This window comes from Mus caroli, unplaced genomic scaffold (genome assembly GCF_978045245.1).
Source record: "Mus caroli unplaced genomic scaffold, Mus_caroli_1 scaffold_18, whole genome shotgun sequence".
Classification (NCBI taxonomy): domain Eukaryota; kingdom Metazoa; phylum Chordata; class Mammalia; order Rodentia; family Muridae; genus Mus; species Mus caroli.
Genome location: NW_028227273.1, coordinates 56,183,717 through 56,197,988, shown reverse-complemented (window position 1 = coordinate 56,197,988; position 14,272 = coordinate 56,183,717). Strand labels below are relative to the sequence as shown.

The 14,272-nt window shown below is 35.0% G+C and overlaps 1 protein-coding gene across 1 annotated transcript; it reads right to left on the bottom strand.

The window, feature by feature from the left end:
* Positions 1-10,704: 10,704 nt before the first annotated feature.
* On the bottom strand, positions 10,705-11,667 carry LOC110284111 (olfactory receptor 14J1-like). Its single transcript, XM_021149740.3, has one exon. It carries the CDS (start codon positions 11,665-11,667, stop codon positions 10,705-10,707), a length of 963 nt encoding a protein of 320 aa, XP_021005399.1.
* Positions 11,668-14,272: the final 2,605 nt, after the last annotated feature.

Below are 14,272 nucleotides of genomic sequence, written 5' to 3'. Positions count from 1 at the left end.
TTGAAATGTAAATATAGAAAATATCTAATAAAATAAAATAAAAACTAGAAAAGAAAAAAGAAAAAAGAAGGAAAGGATGTTAGTCAGAGGTTTTATAAGAATATTAGCTGAAAAAGAATATTAGATTGGTTTGCATGGTGTGGTGAGAGTAGTCTATAAATGGCTATCTTCACACTAGAAAGGCTGAGCTTGGTAGATGCTCAGTTCAGGAGACTATGAGATGGTTGTCTCAGTAGTCTCAGTCTGGCACTGGGGATTCTTGGAAATTCAAATATATTTAGTTCATGTTGGAAGGCCAGAGGCTGGGTTTCAATGTCAGCAAAGGATGACAACAGCAGAAGCAGGTTAGATAAACTTAAAAACAATAAATTACCTTAATTCCATATACAGTTTAAGTCATCAACCAGGATTAATCATCACAGAAGAGTATATTTGGCCACAGTTGCAGGCTGTAGTGTATCTTGTTCATGAAATCCTGGTGGTGGAACTTTGGAGCATTTGGGCACATTGTATCAGAGAGTGATGAAATCTTGTGCCACCTCAGTTCCTTGCTTCTCAGGGTCCAGGACCCAAGCTCAGGGAATAGTGCTGCCCACTTTAGGGTGGGTCTTCTTGTCTCAATTAACTTAATCAAAGTAATTTCTCACATGTGTGCCCAGAGTCTTGTCTCCTTTGGCAAATCTATCAAGTTCATAATCAGTATTGATGGTCATGTTTTAAGTTCTAATTCAAGTACAGAAAACCATTCAAGTACAATAATAATGCAGAATCACTCTGAAGAATTAGAATTATATCTCAGTCCTACATTGTGACATGTTTTCTTTCCTACAGTTTACTGTTGTTATAGTTTTATTTTCTATGAACTCACAGCATTATTTCTAATATTTGTTACTCAATCATCCATAATTTCTTTTTGAACTACTTTAAAAATACAGATAGATGTTGTAAACTTATTTATACTTTTAGTTGCGCCTATAGTGTTGTTTAAATCTATAAACATTCGTATACATATGCAATATAATTATGAACTTGGTCTACCTTATTAGGTTAATCCTGCCTAAAAAACATGTATCATCTCTCTGAATAACATAATAATCTGGTCCAGGATATAGAAGTTATTTGAGAAAAGGACAATGATGATGGTTTTCTCATCCACAGAAACATTTGATTGTAAATTCAGAGCTCAACTTAGATCCACTATAGGAATTCTCTGTAGTTGCATTTGAAAGAGCCTTGTTAATCCCTGTGACTCTGTCCCCTGCTTTCACAGCATCTGGAAACTAGTGACAATGTTCTTTTGGAGAAAAATCAATGGAGGTCATAAAAGGTGAAAGAAAGATAATTACCTTGCATATTTCTCTGTATGTTTATACTTTACTTTCTAAGCTATATTAAAATGTCTTTGAAATATCCTAAATTATAAATACAAATAAAGATTTCACATGGTACAGTTACATTTTATCTAAACATTCTTGTATTACTAGCTTGTTATACAAGTCATTCACATTTCAACACTGAAAACTTATTTTATGAGTACTAAAATTCATTGAGTTTTATTAAAACTGATCTCATAAATAAAATTTTTACTCTTCCTGACTTTCCAGCTGCAATCTCCCTCATATTATTAGAAGAGCCTTCATATTTATAAAGAGATGAACTTATTTAATATAAATAAAAATCAAAGCAATGCAGAAAATGTGAGTAATTTTTATAGCAATCTATTAAGATAATGTGACTAAGTATTATATCTTGGTTTAAGGTTAATTGGTACAGTGGGTAGTTCACCCAGATCTCAGAACAATTTCTGCTGCTGTCCCTCTCAACCCATAGTCAAATGAATCCATATTCATCTCAGATAAGAAGAGACGCCTGGCAAAAACATGAAGTTGTGAATGGAGTGACCATTATTTTGCATGTCTCTGTGTTGTCCATTTTCAAACAGCAAAAGCAAAGAAGTATTTCAGTTCTTAGCTTGAAAATGTAATCAGTCATTACTATTTCACAAAACATGAATGAAATATACTAAAGATATGAACTAGTATCCAAGGAACAGAAGGGAGGAATCTATAACAGTAAAATTCACTGTACATTGATATTAGCAGTATGTCATTTAATGTCAGAGAGTGCAATAGTGATTGTCCAAGACAAGGGAACAAAATAAAGAGATGTTTTATAGTGTGTACAACTTTTCTGTTATGAAGAATAAGCTCAAAGCTGGGTGGTGATGGCGCACGCCTTTAATCCCAGTACTTGGGAGGCAGAGTCAGGCAGATTTCTGAGTTCAAGGCCTGCTTGGTTTACAGATTGAGTTCCAGGACAGCCAGAGCTACACAGAGAAACTCTGTCTCAAAAAACAATAACAAACAAACAAAAAAGAATAAGCTCTAGATGTTTGTGTAGCACCCAGTATTGATAGTTAACTATACAGTATGTGGATATCATAGATTATTTAGAGGGTGGAGCTCACATTAAGTCTTCTTGACACAACCAAACACAAGCACAACACAGGGAAACTTTGGGAGGAAATAGACACAACCATTACTTTGGTTACAATGATGATTTGTGGGAATCTAAATTAGCATAACAATTCTGGAAAACAGCGTGGGAGTTCCTTAAAAATTAGTACTAGAAATTCCATTTGATCCATCTATTCCACTACTGAGTATATAAGTCCAAAGGAGGTATATTATATAAAAAAGACGTAAAATTATTATATTATACATTATACACACACACATATATATATATGTAGTATTGTTTATAACTGTCAAGATATCAAGTAAATTGTGTTCACCAAATAAATGGGTAAGTGAAACATACTGTATATATACAACAGAATACTATCCATGTGTAAAGATGAAAGAAACCCTACTAGTTGTCACAATAGAGATGCATCCAGAGGCTGTGGCATTAAGTGAAATAGATCAGCTAAAGAGGGGTAAATATCACACCATCTTCCTCATTGGTGGAAGTTAATTTGTAGATGATAAAAATGCAGTTTAGTTATTATAGGCTAGACTGTTTAGAGGAAGTATTATAGAGATGTTCAAAGGATGCAGTTTCAGGAAGAAAGGGTGCAAGCTCATGAGTCTAATGCACAGTGTATTCACCTTTGTGCAGAGCGATATACTGTATTATTCAAAATGCTGGAGTGGAAGCTTCCATCATAATTACATGAGGTAATGCAGATGCTAATGGGTGGATTTAGTAATTTAACAAAGCCACTATATACTTCAAACATTATGCAGAACATCATAAGCACATGCAATTTTATTTTTTCATTCAGTCCAGCGTTAGTATTTGGGATGGTGCCACCTACCGCCAGAGTACATCTTCTCTCCTTAGTTCAACCATTCTGAAAATATTCTTGTGGTACATGCAGAGGTGTTTCTTTTCTTATTTCTTTTCTTTTTCTTTTTTATGGTGATCCTAAATCCAGTCAAAATGACAGTTAAGATTACTTATCACAGATCTTCCCGGGAACCCACTGGTCACATCATCCAGGAAAATGGGTGGGTAGTCTTTATTCTCCTTCTCTTCCTGTATTTTAAGTTTCTCAGTTTTATCCCAGCTTTGTAGCAGACAATCTGCTGGTGACTCTTCTTTCTCTCTGCCCTAATTACAAAGGGACTAAGCAGATCTTCTCCTTATCTTCTCCTACAGCCTTTAATTCTCATTTCATCCTTTTGTCTGACCCATCAACACCCAAGCCACTTTTACCATGGAAACCCATGGCCACATTAGTATAAGATTCAGGTAGGTTATCTTCACTTTTCTTCCTATCCTCCACTTCCAATTCTCCAATTTTATCCCCACTGTGAAGCAGACCACTTACAGGGGCCTGCCTACCCTCTCTTCTTTTATTCCGTGGGGACTCCACAGACCCTTGGGGCTGACACATTTTTCTTCCCTTCTTTGGATCTTCTCACCCCACCCCATCCCCTTTTCCAGCCCATCCCCATTTCTTCTGGTCAGAAACCCAGAAACAAATTCTATCTGGGAATCCAGTGTCTCCACCTGGCAGGGCCACAGAAAGAGTCTGTATCAGGCAACCCACAGCCACCACATGCTCCTAAAATCCAATGAAGGTGACAGAAACCAAGGAGTGGAAAATTCATCCAACAAAGACAAGACAAGATATAAACACCTAGAATCATAATCAACCCAAATTTACATGCTTAGCAATCAGTGAAAACATAGTCAAACAGCTAGCACAAAATGTCTTTGCTTGAGCTCAGCAACCCTACTAACATAGATCCTGAGAAATGAAATATAGATAAAGCATAATAAAGGCAGTTTACAAGATGCCCACAGTCAAGAACAACTTAAATGGAGAGAAACTCAAATAAATTTCACTGAAAAGACAAGGTTGACCACTTTCTCCAGATCTTTTTAATACAGAATTGGCAGTCTTAACAAGAACAATAAGACAACTGAAGGAGACCAAGAAGAGATAAATAGAAAGGGAAGAAGTTAAAGTTTCTTTATTTTCAGATGATATAAATGTAAACACAAGTGACCCTAAAAGTTTCACCATGAAATTCCTACAGCTATTAAACATTTTCAGCAAAGTAGTAGGGCACAAAACTAACACATAAATATTATTAGCCTATATACAAAAGAAGAATGGACTAAGGCAAAATATAATATATTGTGATTATAGCCTCCAAGTTCCTTCTCCCCCCTTCTAATCCAGATCCACATCCTGTCTCTCATTAGAAAAAAATTAGGCATCTAAATAATAATAATAAAATGTAATATTAAATGAAACAAGCAAGGTCACCTCAGGAGTAAGCACATGCTCTCCTTCTGAGGCCAGACAAGGTAGCCCAGTTAGGGTAAAGGGTTCCAAAAGCAACAGAATCAGAGACAGAGAATCCAAGCTCTAGTTGTTAGGGGACTGGAATGAAGAGCAAGCTACACATCTGCTATATATGTATAGGAGGCCTATGTCCAGTCCATGCATAATCTTTGATTGATGGTTTAGTCTCTGTGAGCCCCCGTGGGCCCGTGTTAGTAGGCTGTGTAGGTCTTCTTATGGTGTCATTGACCCCTCTGGCTCCCTCAGTCCTTCTCCTGACTCTTCTACAAGACCCCCTGAGCCCTGCCTAATGTTTGCTTGTGAATCTGTGCATCTATTTCCTTCAGTTGCTCCATGAAGATTCTCAGATGATGGTTATGCTAGGCTCCTACCTGCAAGCATAGCACAATATCATTAATAGTGTCCATGGTATTGTGGTTGTTGTTATTTTGTTTTTGTTTTTTAGATGTTGGCCATTTACTACTGATTGTGGAATCTGCCCTTAAGAGTGAGACTCCATTGGACAAAACTAACTTTACATCTGCATTTTTGTTTTTGGGTTATGAATGGGAACTGTGTCCACTTCTCAGTTCTGGGACCCAATCTGGTGCACCTGTGCAGGCCCTTGGCATGTTACCACGGCCTCTGAGAGTTCGTATGTGCTTTAGTACCCATGTGTTTAGAAGGCCTCACTTTCTTAGTATTCTCCATCTTTTTCTTTCTTTTATGCCGTCTGGCTCTTAAATTGTTTTTCTTCCTCTTTTGGAGAATTCTCTGAGTTCTGAGGGAAGAGATTTGATAGAGCTATCCCATGTAGGAATGGGTGTTTCTAAGTCTTTCATTCTTTGTCCACTGTTCAGTTGTGAATCTCTGTATTTGTCCCCATATACTGCAGTTAGAAGCTTCTCTGAAGACACTAGTCCACGAATATTACAAAATGTTATGAGGAGTAATTTTGTTGCTATCTTCATTTAGTAGTATTGTGTTTTTCTCTATAACCCTGGCCTAGTTAGTCTCAGGTTAGTGGCTATTTGAGCAGTGTCAGGGATAGATTCCATCTCATAGAATGGGCCTTGGTTCCATGTGAATATTGTTTGGTTACTCCCATGATATAGATGCCAATATTGTGTCAATGTATTTTACATGTAGGTCATGATTGTATATTATATAGAAGAGTTTGTATTTGGATTGGTGTTTGTCTTTCTTCTCTGGAAACTCTTTAGAGTACTTTCCAGTACCATAAAGATTAGTATATCAGAGTGAAACTCCATTAATGTAACCCATTCCTGGTACTAAAATTTCTATCAGAGAGATGGGCTCTGTCCCCCTGTTAGCTACCAATTTTATTGCCTTCATCTATGTATATATTTTTGGAAGCTTCTACTATATTAGGTTTCCATACCACCCTTCAAATGACCCAGAGTTTTAGCTGTTCTTTCTTGTATTTTCTCCCTCACCCTCCTTTCCTTTTCTTTCCCTATTTCATCCTCCTGTGCCAGTGCCCTCCATCCCCATAACTACTTTTATATTTTTCTCACCTAGGGAGATTCACCTCCTAGTCCTTTACTCTATACCCAACTTTCCATGGCTATATGGATTGTAGCTTGCTTATTAATGACTTAACCGGTAGCTTCTACATATAAGATGATAGGTACCATGCTATATTTGTTTTGAGGTCTGGATTACATTACTAAGAATGATATTTCTCTAGCTCCATCCATTAACCAATGAATTTTATTATTTCATTTTTTTAATGACTGAGAAAAATTCTACTGTGTAAATATTTTCTTCATCCATTCATCCATTGACAATCATCAAGGCAGTTTTCAATATCTGGCTATTATAAAGAGAGTTGCATGAACATATGTGAGCGAACATAGGATTTAAACTCCTTCGAGTATGCCCAAGAGTTGTAAACCTGGATCTTTATGAATATCTAGTCTCAACTTCCTGAGGAACCACACAATGATTTTCATAGTAGCTGTACGAGCTTGTACTGCCATCAGCAGTGGATGGATGTTCTCTATAATGTACATTGTAGCCAGCATGAGCTGTCAGGTCTGGACCCTCTATGTATTATGGCTTTCAATATATCCTATTTAGGTACAACAAGAGATAAACAAATAATAATAAAACAGAGTAACCACAACACACTGAATTAAGTTGTCAGTACCATACTCTTGTGGTACTTGTTATTTGTGGACATTGCTAAATAAACTTGTGTGCTTGAAGCAAGCATATTGGTAATGCTACAGTGGGTATAATAGTAAGAAGATTGCCAGATGACTGAAATAAAAATAGTTTACTTATTACTGATACTCGGTTTAATGATTAACACTTTGGTCCAGATATAGTAATATTATGTAAGATTTCATCTCCTATAAAAGTGTACAGCCTAAGCCTTGTGACTTTTATGTAATCACACAAAAATGAGGACCAAATCAGTACTCGATGTTTCAGGAAAGTAATATTAATACTCATTAGTACATTAATACTTATTAGTACATTAACATTATTAGTACATAATAATTCCCATAAACTAAAATTGTCGTAAAAGTGTCATATTCAAGTGTCTGCCTAAGGCAGTGTTTGTGCATGTTCTTGTTTCTGCAGAAATATTCCCATTCCTTAATAAACCATCTTTAAATAGGAAAAAAAAGGAGAATAATATAACCCCAAAGGAATAAACCACAGAAAAAATCCTTATGAATTATCTTATGATTTCTGTTTAATAATTTTGGGTCCAAAGTAGAATGTATGTGATGATTTGGAGGGAGGAGAAAGTATATAATTATAATATGGAAAATTAAAATAATTTAAAAATAGAACTGAGGAACCTGAAACCAAGTGAGAGGCAGGGTGCCTTCCACCTCATTTGTTTATACTCAGAGTAGGATCTGTTTCTGAAAATAATCCAACCTAGAAAAAAAATAATACTTTCATTTCACTTTTACAGAACAAGTAGATTTGTAAAATAGCAATACTTTAAGTTTTTGTAAGTGATATAACAGATATGTTTTAATGGGTAATCATGATAGTATATAGAAGCAACTAAAGGAAATAAAATGTGCCTGCATGGTCTAATTGAAGAAACATTTCACCTCTTCATTTTCTAAATATAAGAGTGAGTCTGGGGCTAGAGAGATGGCTCAGTGGTTAAGAGCACCGACTACTCTTTCAGAGGTCTTGAGTTCATTTCCCAACAACCACATGGTGGCTCACAACTATATACAATGGGATCTGAAGCCCTCTTCTGGTGTATCTGAAGAGAGCAATAGTTTACTCATACATAAAATAAATAAATCTTTTTTTAAAAAAAAGAATGTATCTAAGAAGCTATAACATAACATGTGGAAAAATTAATTTAAGGCATTCCATTGAAACTCAAGCTTTTGCCAGCTCCCTTTGTCCATTAACTGTATCTTGAAACCCTGGGATTATTAGGTTATAAATATATAATATATTAGTCATCTTTCTTTTGTGTTTGTATCAAATTTGGAGATATCTCTTATTTTTCTTTTCTCTTTTTCAAATTGTTCAAGGCATACATTCACATAAATGCATAAGTTATTATTAAGGACAATCAAGGTTATGATTTGATCTGAAGTTTCTTTCAAAAGCAAAAATATGGGATTTAAAAAACTGAGGATCTGATTATGTAATTTGTACACACTCTATTTTTCTTTTTCTCACTTAATTAAACAGGAGTTTTAAAGTATACTGAGTATGTTACAGGATAACTTTGGAAGGCAAGTAACAAAGCTTCCAACAGATGAGCCCAGGGCCATGAATGGCCAGAACAGACCACTATGCTGGCAACTGAGCTCAGACAATGATTTCCATACTACTGACTTACTGATTCATAAGTTGGATTCTGAGCTCCAGAAGACTGCTTTTAAAGCTGATCACCTAAGCCACCAACTTTGGTGAAAATGACTGCTGCTTAGGGTTTTCTTTCTGTTTTTTCCTAAGCTGGTGTCTCCAGCTGGAGAACCCAATTTTATAACCTAGATCTTGTATCTACATTCTAGATATAGAAAAACCAGAAGAGGGAGTGTTTTGTTACTTGGAAGAAAGGAGTAGTAATGTCTAACGTATATGGAAGTCACAGGCCATTGGTTGTTCATCACAGAGTTACTGTTAATAGAAAGTAAATTATACGTAAATGAGCCACACAGATGCAAATATATAACAAGCATTGAGAAAAGTATTAATTTTCAAAAGAATTGAAAATTTATTTTTTGTTTGGGGTCTACAACAAAGCTTTTGGTACACGTGAAAAAAAAGCAAACGATTTAATGTCACAGAACACATTTCCAAACTATTTTTGAAATATATTTGTATATTTGAAAGATCAATAATCTCAAAGAAAATAACTTTAATAACTAAAATGAAGATATTCAACATATCTAGGACAGAAGAAAACAAAATACTTATAAACCAAATATTAGCTATTTACCCAAGTCATTTGGTAATGATAAGCCAATATTTTGTCAGCCAAAATTTACACATGAATGCTCATGTAAATAAATTTAAAATATAAGGTTAGAAAACAATCATTTTGCTTATGTTGTAGCTCAGTTAACTAATAAAATAACAGGCTAGCACAGGTATTTCAGAAAATATACAACTCAGTAAGAATGAAATGTAATTTACATGCCTCTGCAGGTGGATTGAACAGTCCAATGTTTGAAGAGGTAAAAGGTCTGGTGATCAGTCATGTGTGGTAGTATCTTGAAAATCTAAACTGACCAACTTTTGTTATTACAGGTGTCAAATCTGAGGCTAAACATACTATATACAAAATTTGAATTAAAAATAGCCTGAATAATAGAAATAGAGACAGAAGTTTTACCAACTATAAAATGGGGGATTACTGTTCTTCATATCATTATGAAGCTTTTTACAAAAGAAAAGGAAATATATAAGATTAAAATAGTATGAAAACTAACAAGTATTATCAATGCATTTGGTCTGTTGAGCTATCACATATTTGAAGAAATTTAGCAAAGGTGGATTACTACTGAAATACAAATCTCCACCGATCTGAGTGCTGGTTGTCAATATATTTCATGCACCTAGCAGGATTTCATCCAGGTCTAAGTTTCTGTCTGTATCTATAGTTCTTCGTGAACTCATCAAATCATGGGAGTTCTAGAAGAGAAGTGCCTTCACCTTACATTGCTAATTGGCAGATAAATTACTTATTTTTAGAAAACAGTTTGATCACATCATCTAAGAGAGTTGAATATTTTGTACAATTTGATGCAATAAGTCCATTCATTAGAATCATAAAGACAACACTTAATAACTTGCAAATGTATGTATCAAATTACTTACAATAATTAAATATTGAAGATATATAGGAAAAACAAGTGAGTATATATAGATAAATTTTAGTAAGAATTGGAAACTGTACTTCAGGAAAATTTCAACTGTAAGACTATGCAAATTCATCTAGTGATATCATTTACATTTATATCAATACATATTAATAGATAAAAATAATTTTAAAATAAAATTAAAAAAAATATGTTGTTGACTTAAGATTATAACATTATGGTGGACCTAGGGCTAATAGTAATGCATTTGTGTTTCCATTTTGGTGATTTTGCCTTTACAAAAGTGTAAGAAATATACCGAGATTGTAAGTGTGTCTGCATGTAGATGTATTAAGAGGGAAAAATTAGTGAATCTCTATTACAAGACTTTTAAATATTTTACTAATTTGAAGAAACAGAACTTTCAATACTAAAATGCAAGATATAAAGCAGTGTACATCCATAAGGACTTGGTTATACAATGTAGTTTATAAGAAAACAAAACAAAACATTACTCTTCATTAACATTACAGTTTGAAGGAATCCCAATGACTATAAACATTCTTGTGTATAATTGAACAGTCAGAAACAATAGGAAAAAATGGTTCTAACAGTGAATTTTGTTCTCAACAGTAACTTCCTTACAACACTCTTTATCGTCTCATTTCTCAGACTATAAATAACAGGGTTGAGAGTTGGAGGTAGTACTGTGTAAAAGATAGAGAGCAAGAACTCTAAAACAGTTGAAGAGTCTGAGGTTGGGTTTAGATATGCAAAGGCACCTGTAGAAACAAACAATGAGACGACAAAAAGATGGGGCAGACAAGTAGAGAAGACCTTAGACCTGCTTTCAGCAGAGGGCATCCTGAAAACGGTGGAGAATATGTGGACATAGGAGATGACAATCCCAGTGAAGCAGGCAAAGGACACTGCAGACATGAAACTAACCATGCCCGTTATTACAAGGTCGTCATTAGAGCAGGAGAGCTTGAGCAACTGGGGGATATCACAGAAGAACTGGTGAATTATTTTGTCCCCACAGAATCTGATAGAGAGTGTACTTGCTGTGTATAGCGTTCCTGAGATACCTCCACTTAGCCACACAGCTGCCACAGCCCAAGTGCACTTTCTGGGACTCATGATGACATCATAGTGCAGTGGGAGGCAGATGGCCACATAGCGGTCATAAGACATCACTGTGAGAATGGCCATCTCACCCCAGGCAAAAGCTGTGAAGAAAAAAATCTGTAGCATGCACTGTCCATATGAAATGTAGCCACTCTGTGCCAGGGAACTGTCAACATACTGGGGGACGGTGACAGAGAGAGATGAGAGGTCCAGAATGGAAAGGTGCTTCAGAAAGTAATACATTGGAGACTGGAGCTGTGGGTACAGTGTTGTGATGGTGATAATGATGAAGTTCCCTGCTGAGCCCAATAGGTATGTCACCAAGAAGAGCAAAGCACGAAAGATCTGTAGCTCACGGTTGTCAGAGAACCCCATGAGGAGGAATCCACTCATTGCGGTTATATTTTCCACTATCATTTTGAAAACATAAATTGCAGTAGCAGCTGGAAAGTAAAAAAGTAAATAAATGCAGTATAATGAGACTGAGGCATTATTTAGTTTTCATCAATATTCATTTCATTAATTACTCTCTCTTTATACTCTGTTTATCATCTATACTTCTTGAGAAATTTAAGTGAGAACACATTTTTCTCATCTCCATACATCTCACACTATATCCTCATAAAGCCGTAGTTACAGGAGAATGTACAGTGGGCCATCACTGGGTTCCTTCAAGGAATGTGGTTTAGTTTGCCCCATGAAAAAGCACTGTTCCACTGACACAAGAGAAACCCATTGCTTTTCTTTAAGTCAGCAATAGTCAGTCAGTGATGGACTGTGGAATGAGTTTTTGAACATAGATTAGGTTGGCTATGTATAGCTTGGGCAGTGTACCATGTTAGCAAATAAAATAGGCTTTTATAGGAAATAGACCTAGAATTAAATACGGTTTTCGTGTCCACTAGAAATAGCTATTCTCTTTAGAAAACAATGCTGTCATTATAGCAAGAAGATATTTGTTATTATAGAAACAAGTATAAAAAATGGTTTTAAGTACTATACAGGAGTTATTGAAATCAATAAGAAAAATACTTATGTAAGGGGAATACTCACATGACACTCTCAATTTAAATATTCTATTTCCTTTTAAGGAGTGTTTTAGAGGAAAAGCAGCTTCTATTTGAACTCTATTCCTATTTAACTGCTGTCCATAGTACTTGCCTTCAGATGTAGCCACAAAGGAGTTATTAGCACTTACCAAATCAGAGACAATTGCAAAGATAGATGGTGATTTCTTGAGATGGTTTAAGATGTGGAGGAAAATGGCCAATATCCAATAAAAGACTGCATTTTTCAAGTCATTTATGATTCCAATAGAAGTGATGCTTTAGTTCATGTTCCTTTTGATATTTGAAGGATTGAAAATAATCCATCATTTACCCCATGCAAGTTGCATTTGGTGTTTGGGGGTGATGAGCATAAAATGGAGTGTCACCTTCCTGAATGTTTTTCTTTTTTTTGTTCCATTGGTGAGTTCTAGGCAACAAAACAAACGAAATACTGTCACATATTTTCAAGTTTACTTAAAATTTGTGTATTTACAAATGTAATTGCAGCATAAAATTTGAGGTCACCCTTTTGAATGTTGAGACATTTTTCATTTAATGGCATTTCTTTTGTGACAACTCACTCCAGCTTCCTCACACCTCTTTCTCAAAGGATGAACCTACATCCAAATACCTGACAGGATGTTGGATTTTGATTGTAGTTAAAGTGATCTTAGAGTCAGCCATGACATTAGAAAATGAGCCCCAGGACCTGTGGCAGCAGCATGCTGAATTCAAACCAGTGTGAGCTCCACAGAAAGATCCTCCATCTACAGGAAAATAAAATACTGTTAAATAAACTAGATAATTTTGGATCATCTGGTACAGCTTTTATGTTTGAAAGCCTTTTTTGTCCTGCTCTGTGTACCTCAGTCATTACTTGAATCATTCTAGAATATTCTCATACTTTTTGATTTCTTCAAAACTTCATATACAGAATAGAAAACAGAGCAAAGGTGTCCCTTATATGTCTCACAGTTTTCATCTTTTCAAATTCTTTGCTTTGATAGTTTTTATCTTTGAGATTGTTAAATGATAAAACAGATTTATAATTGTTGTTCATAATAAATTTTATATTGGTTCATTTAAATTAACATTTCAATCTGATTAATCAAACTAGCTCATTTAATATTAATATTTTAAAATGTCAAATCAAACCAGTGCACTGAGAGTTGAAGAAGCTGAATAACATTGATCATTCATGTAAATGAGTAGGAGACATGTTTGGGTCTTTCATAAAATAGGTCTTGATCCACAGAGATAATTTCAACATCTTGCAGTTAAGCATTGAAATAGAAAAAATTTAAGTGTTCAAAGCTTAAGTAACATCAAGTAATAATAATTTATACATACCAAAAAAACACACAGGGACAGAGTAATAATCACATTTAACATGGCTACTTGGGCTGTTTCTAATGTTGACATCTGAGAGCTGTTGAAGAAGTGCTTTAATTGTTTACAGAAGTGTCACATATGCAAGAATATAACATGTTAACTTCTCTCATTCAGTAGTCTTCTCACATGGACTCTTATTATGTTTATGTGAATTTTTAAATTCCGTTTATTTAAATTAAGGTGCTCTTGCTTTCTTGTTATACTGATAATTTTGATTTAACAAACTAATGTTATATGGTTGTGTTAGAATTTACATAAAATACTTATCGTTCCTCATCCAAGTTCCGGAAACTCACTCCAGGATGATGTGTTGTACATGTGGCTCTCCAAGCTAATCAATAATTTCTCATATTTCTTGTCCACGGTTGCAGACTTTTAAATTGTATTATGTCCCTAGAGAACAATTTTGGTGAGCTGTCTTCTTGCAGAGAGGGGATAGACTTGGAGGTGTATCTTTTGAAAGGGAAATTCGGACTTAGGTAAAGTTACTCAATTTACTCTGACCCCATGTCTCCTGGGACATGGAGTCCCTAAAATTTCCACACAGCTGTTAAATTGTTTTGTGATCTTGGGGTTTATTT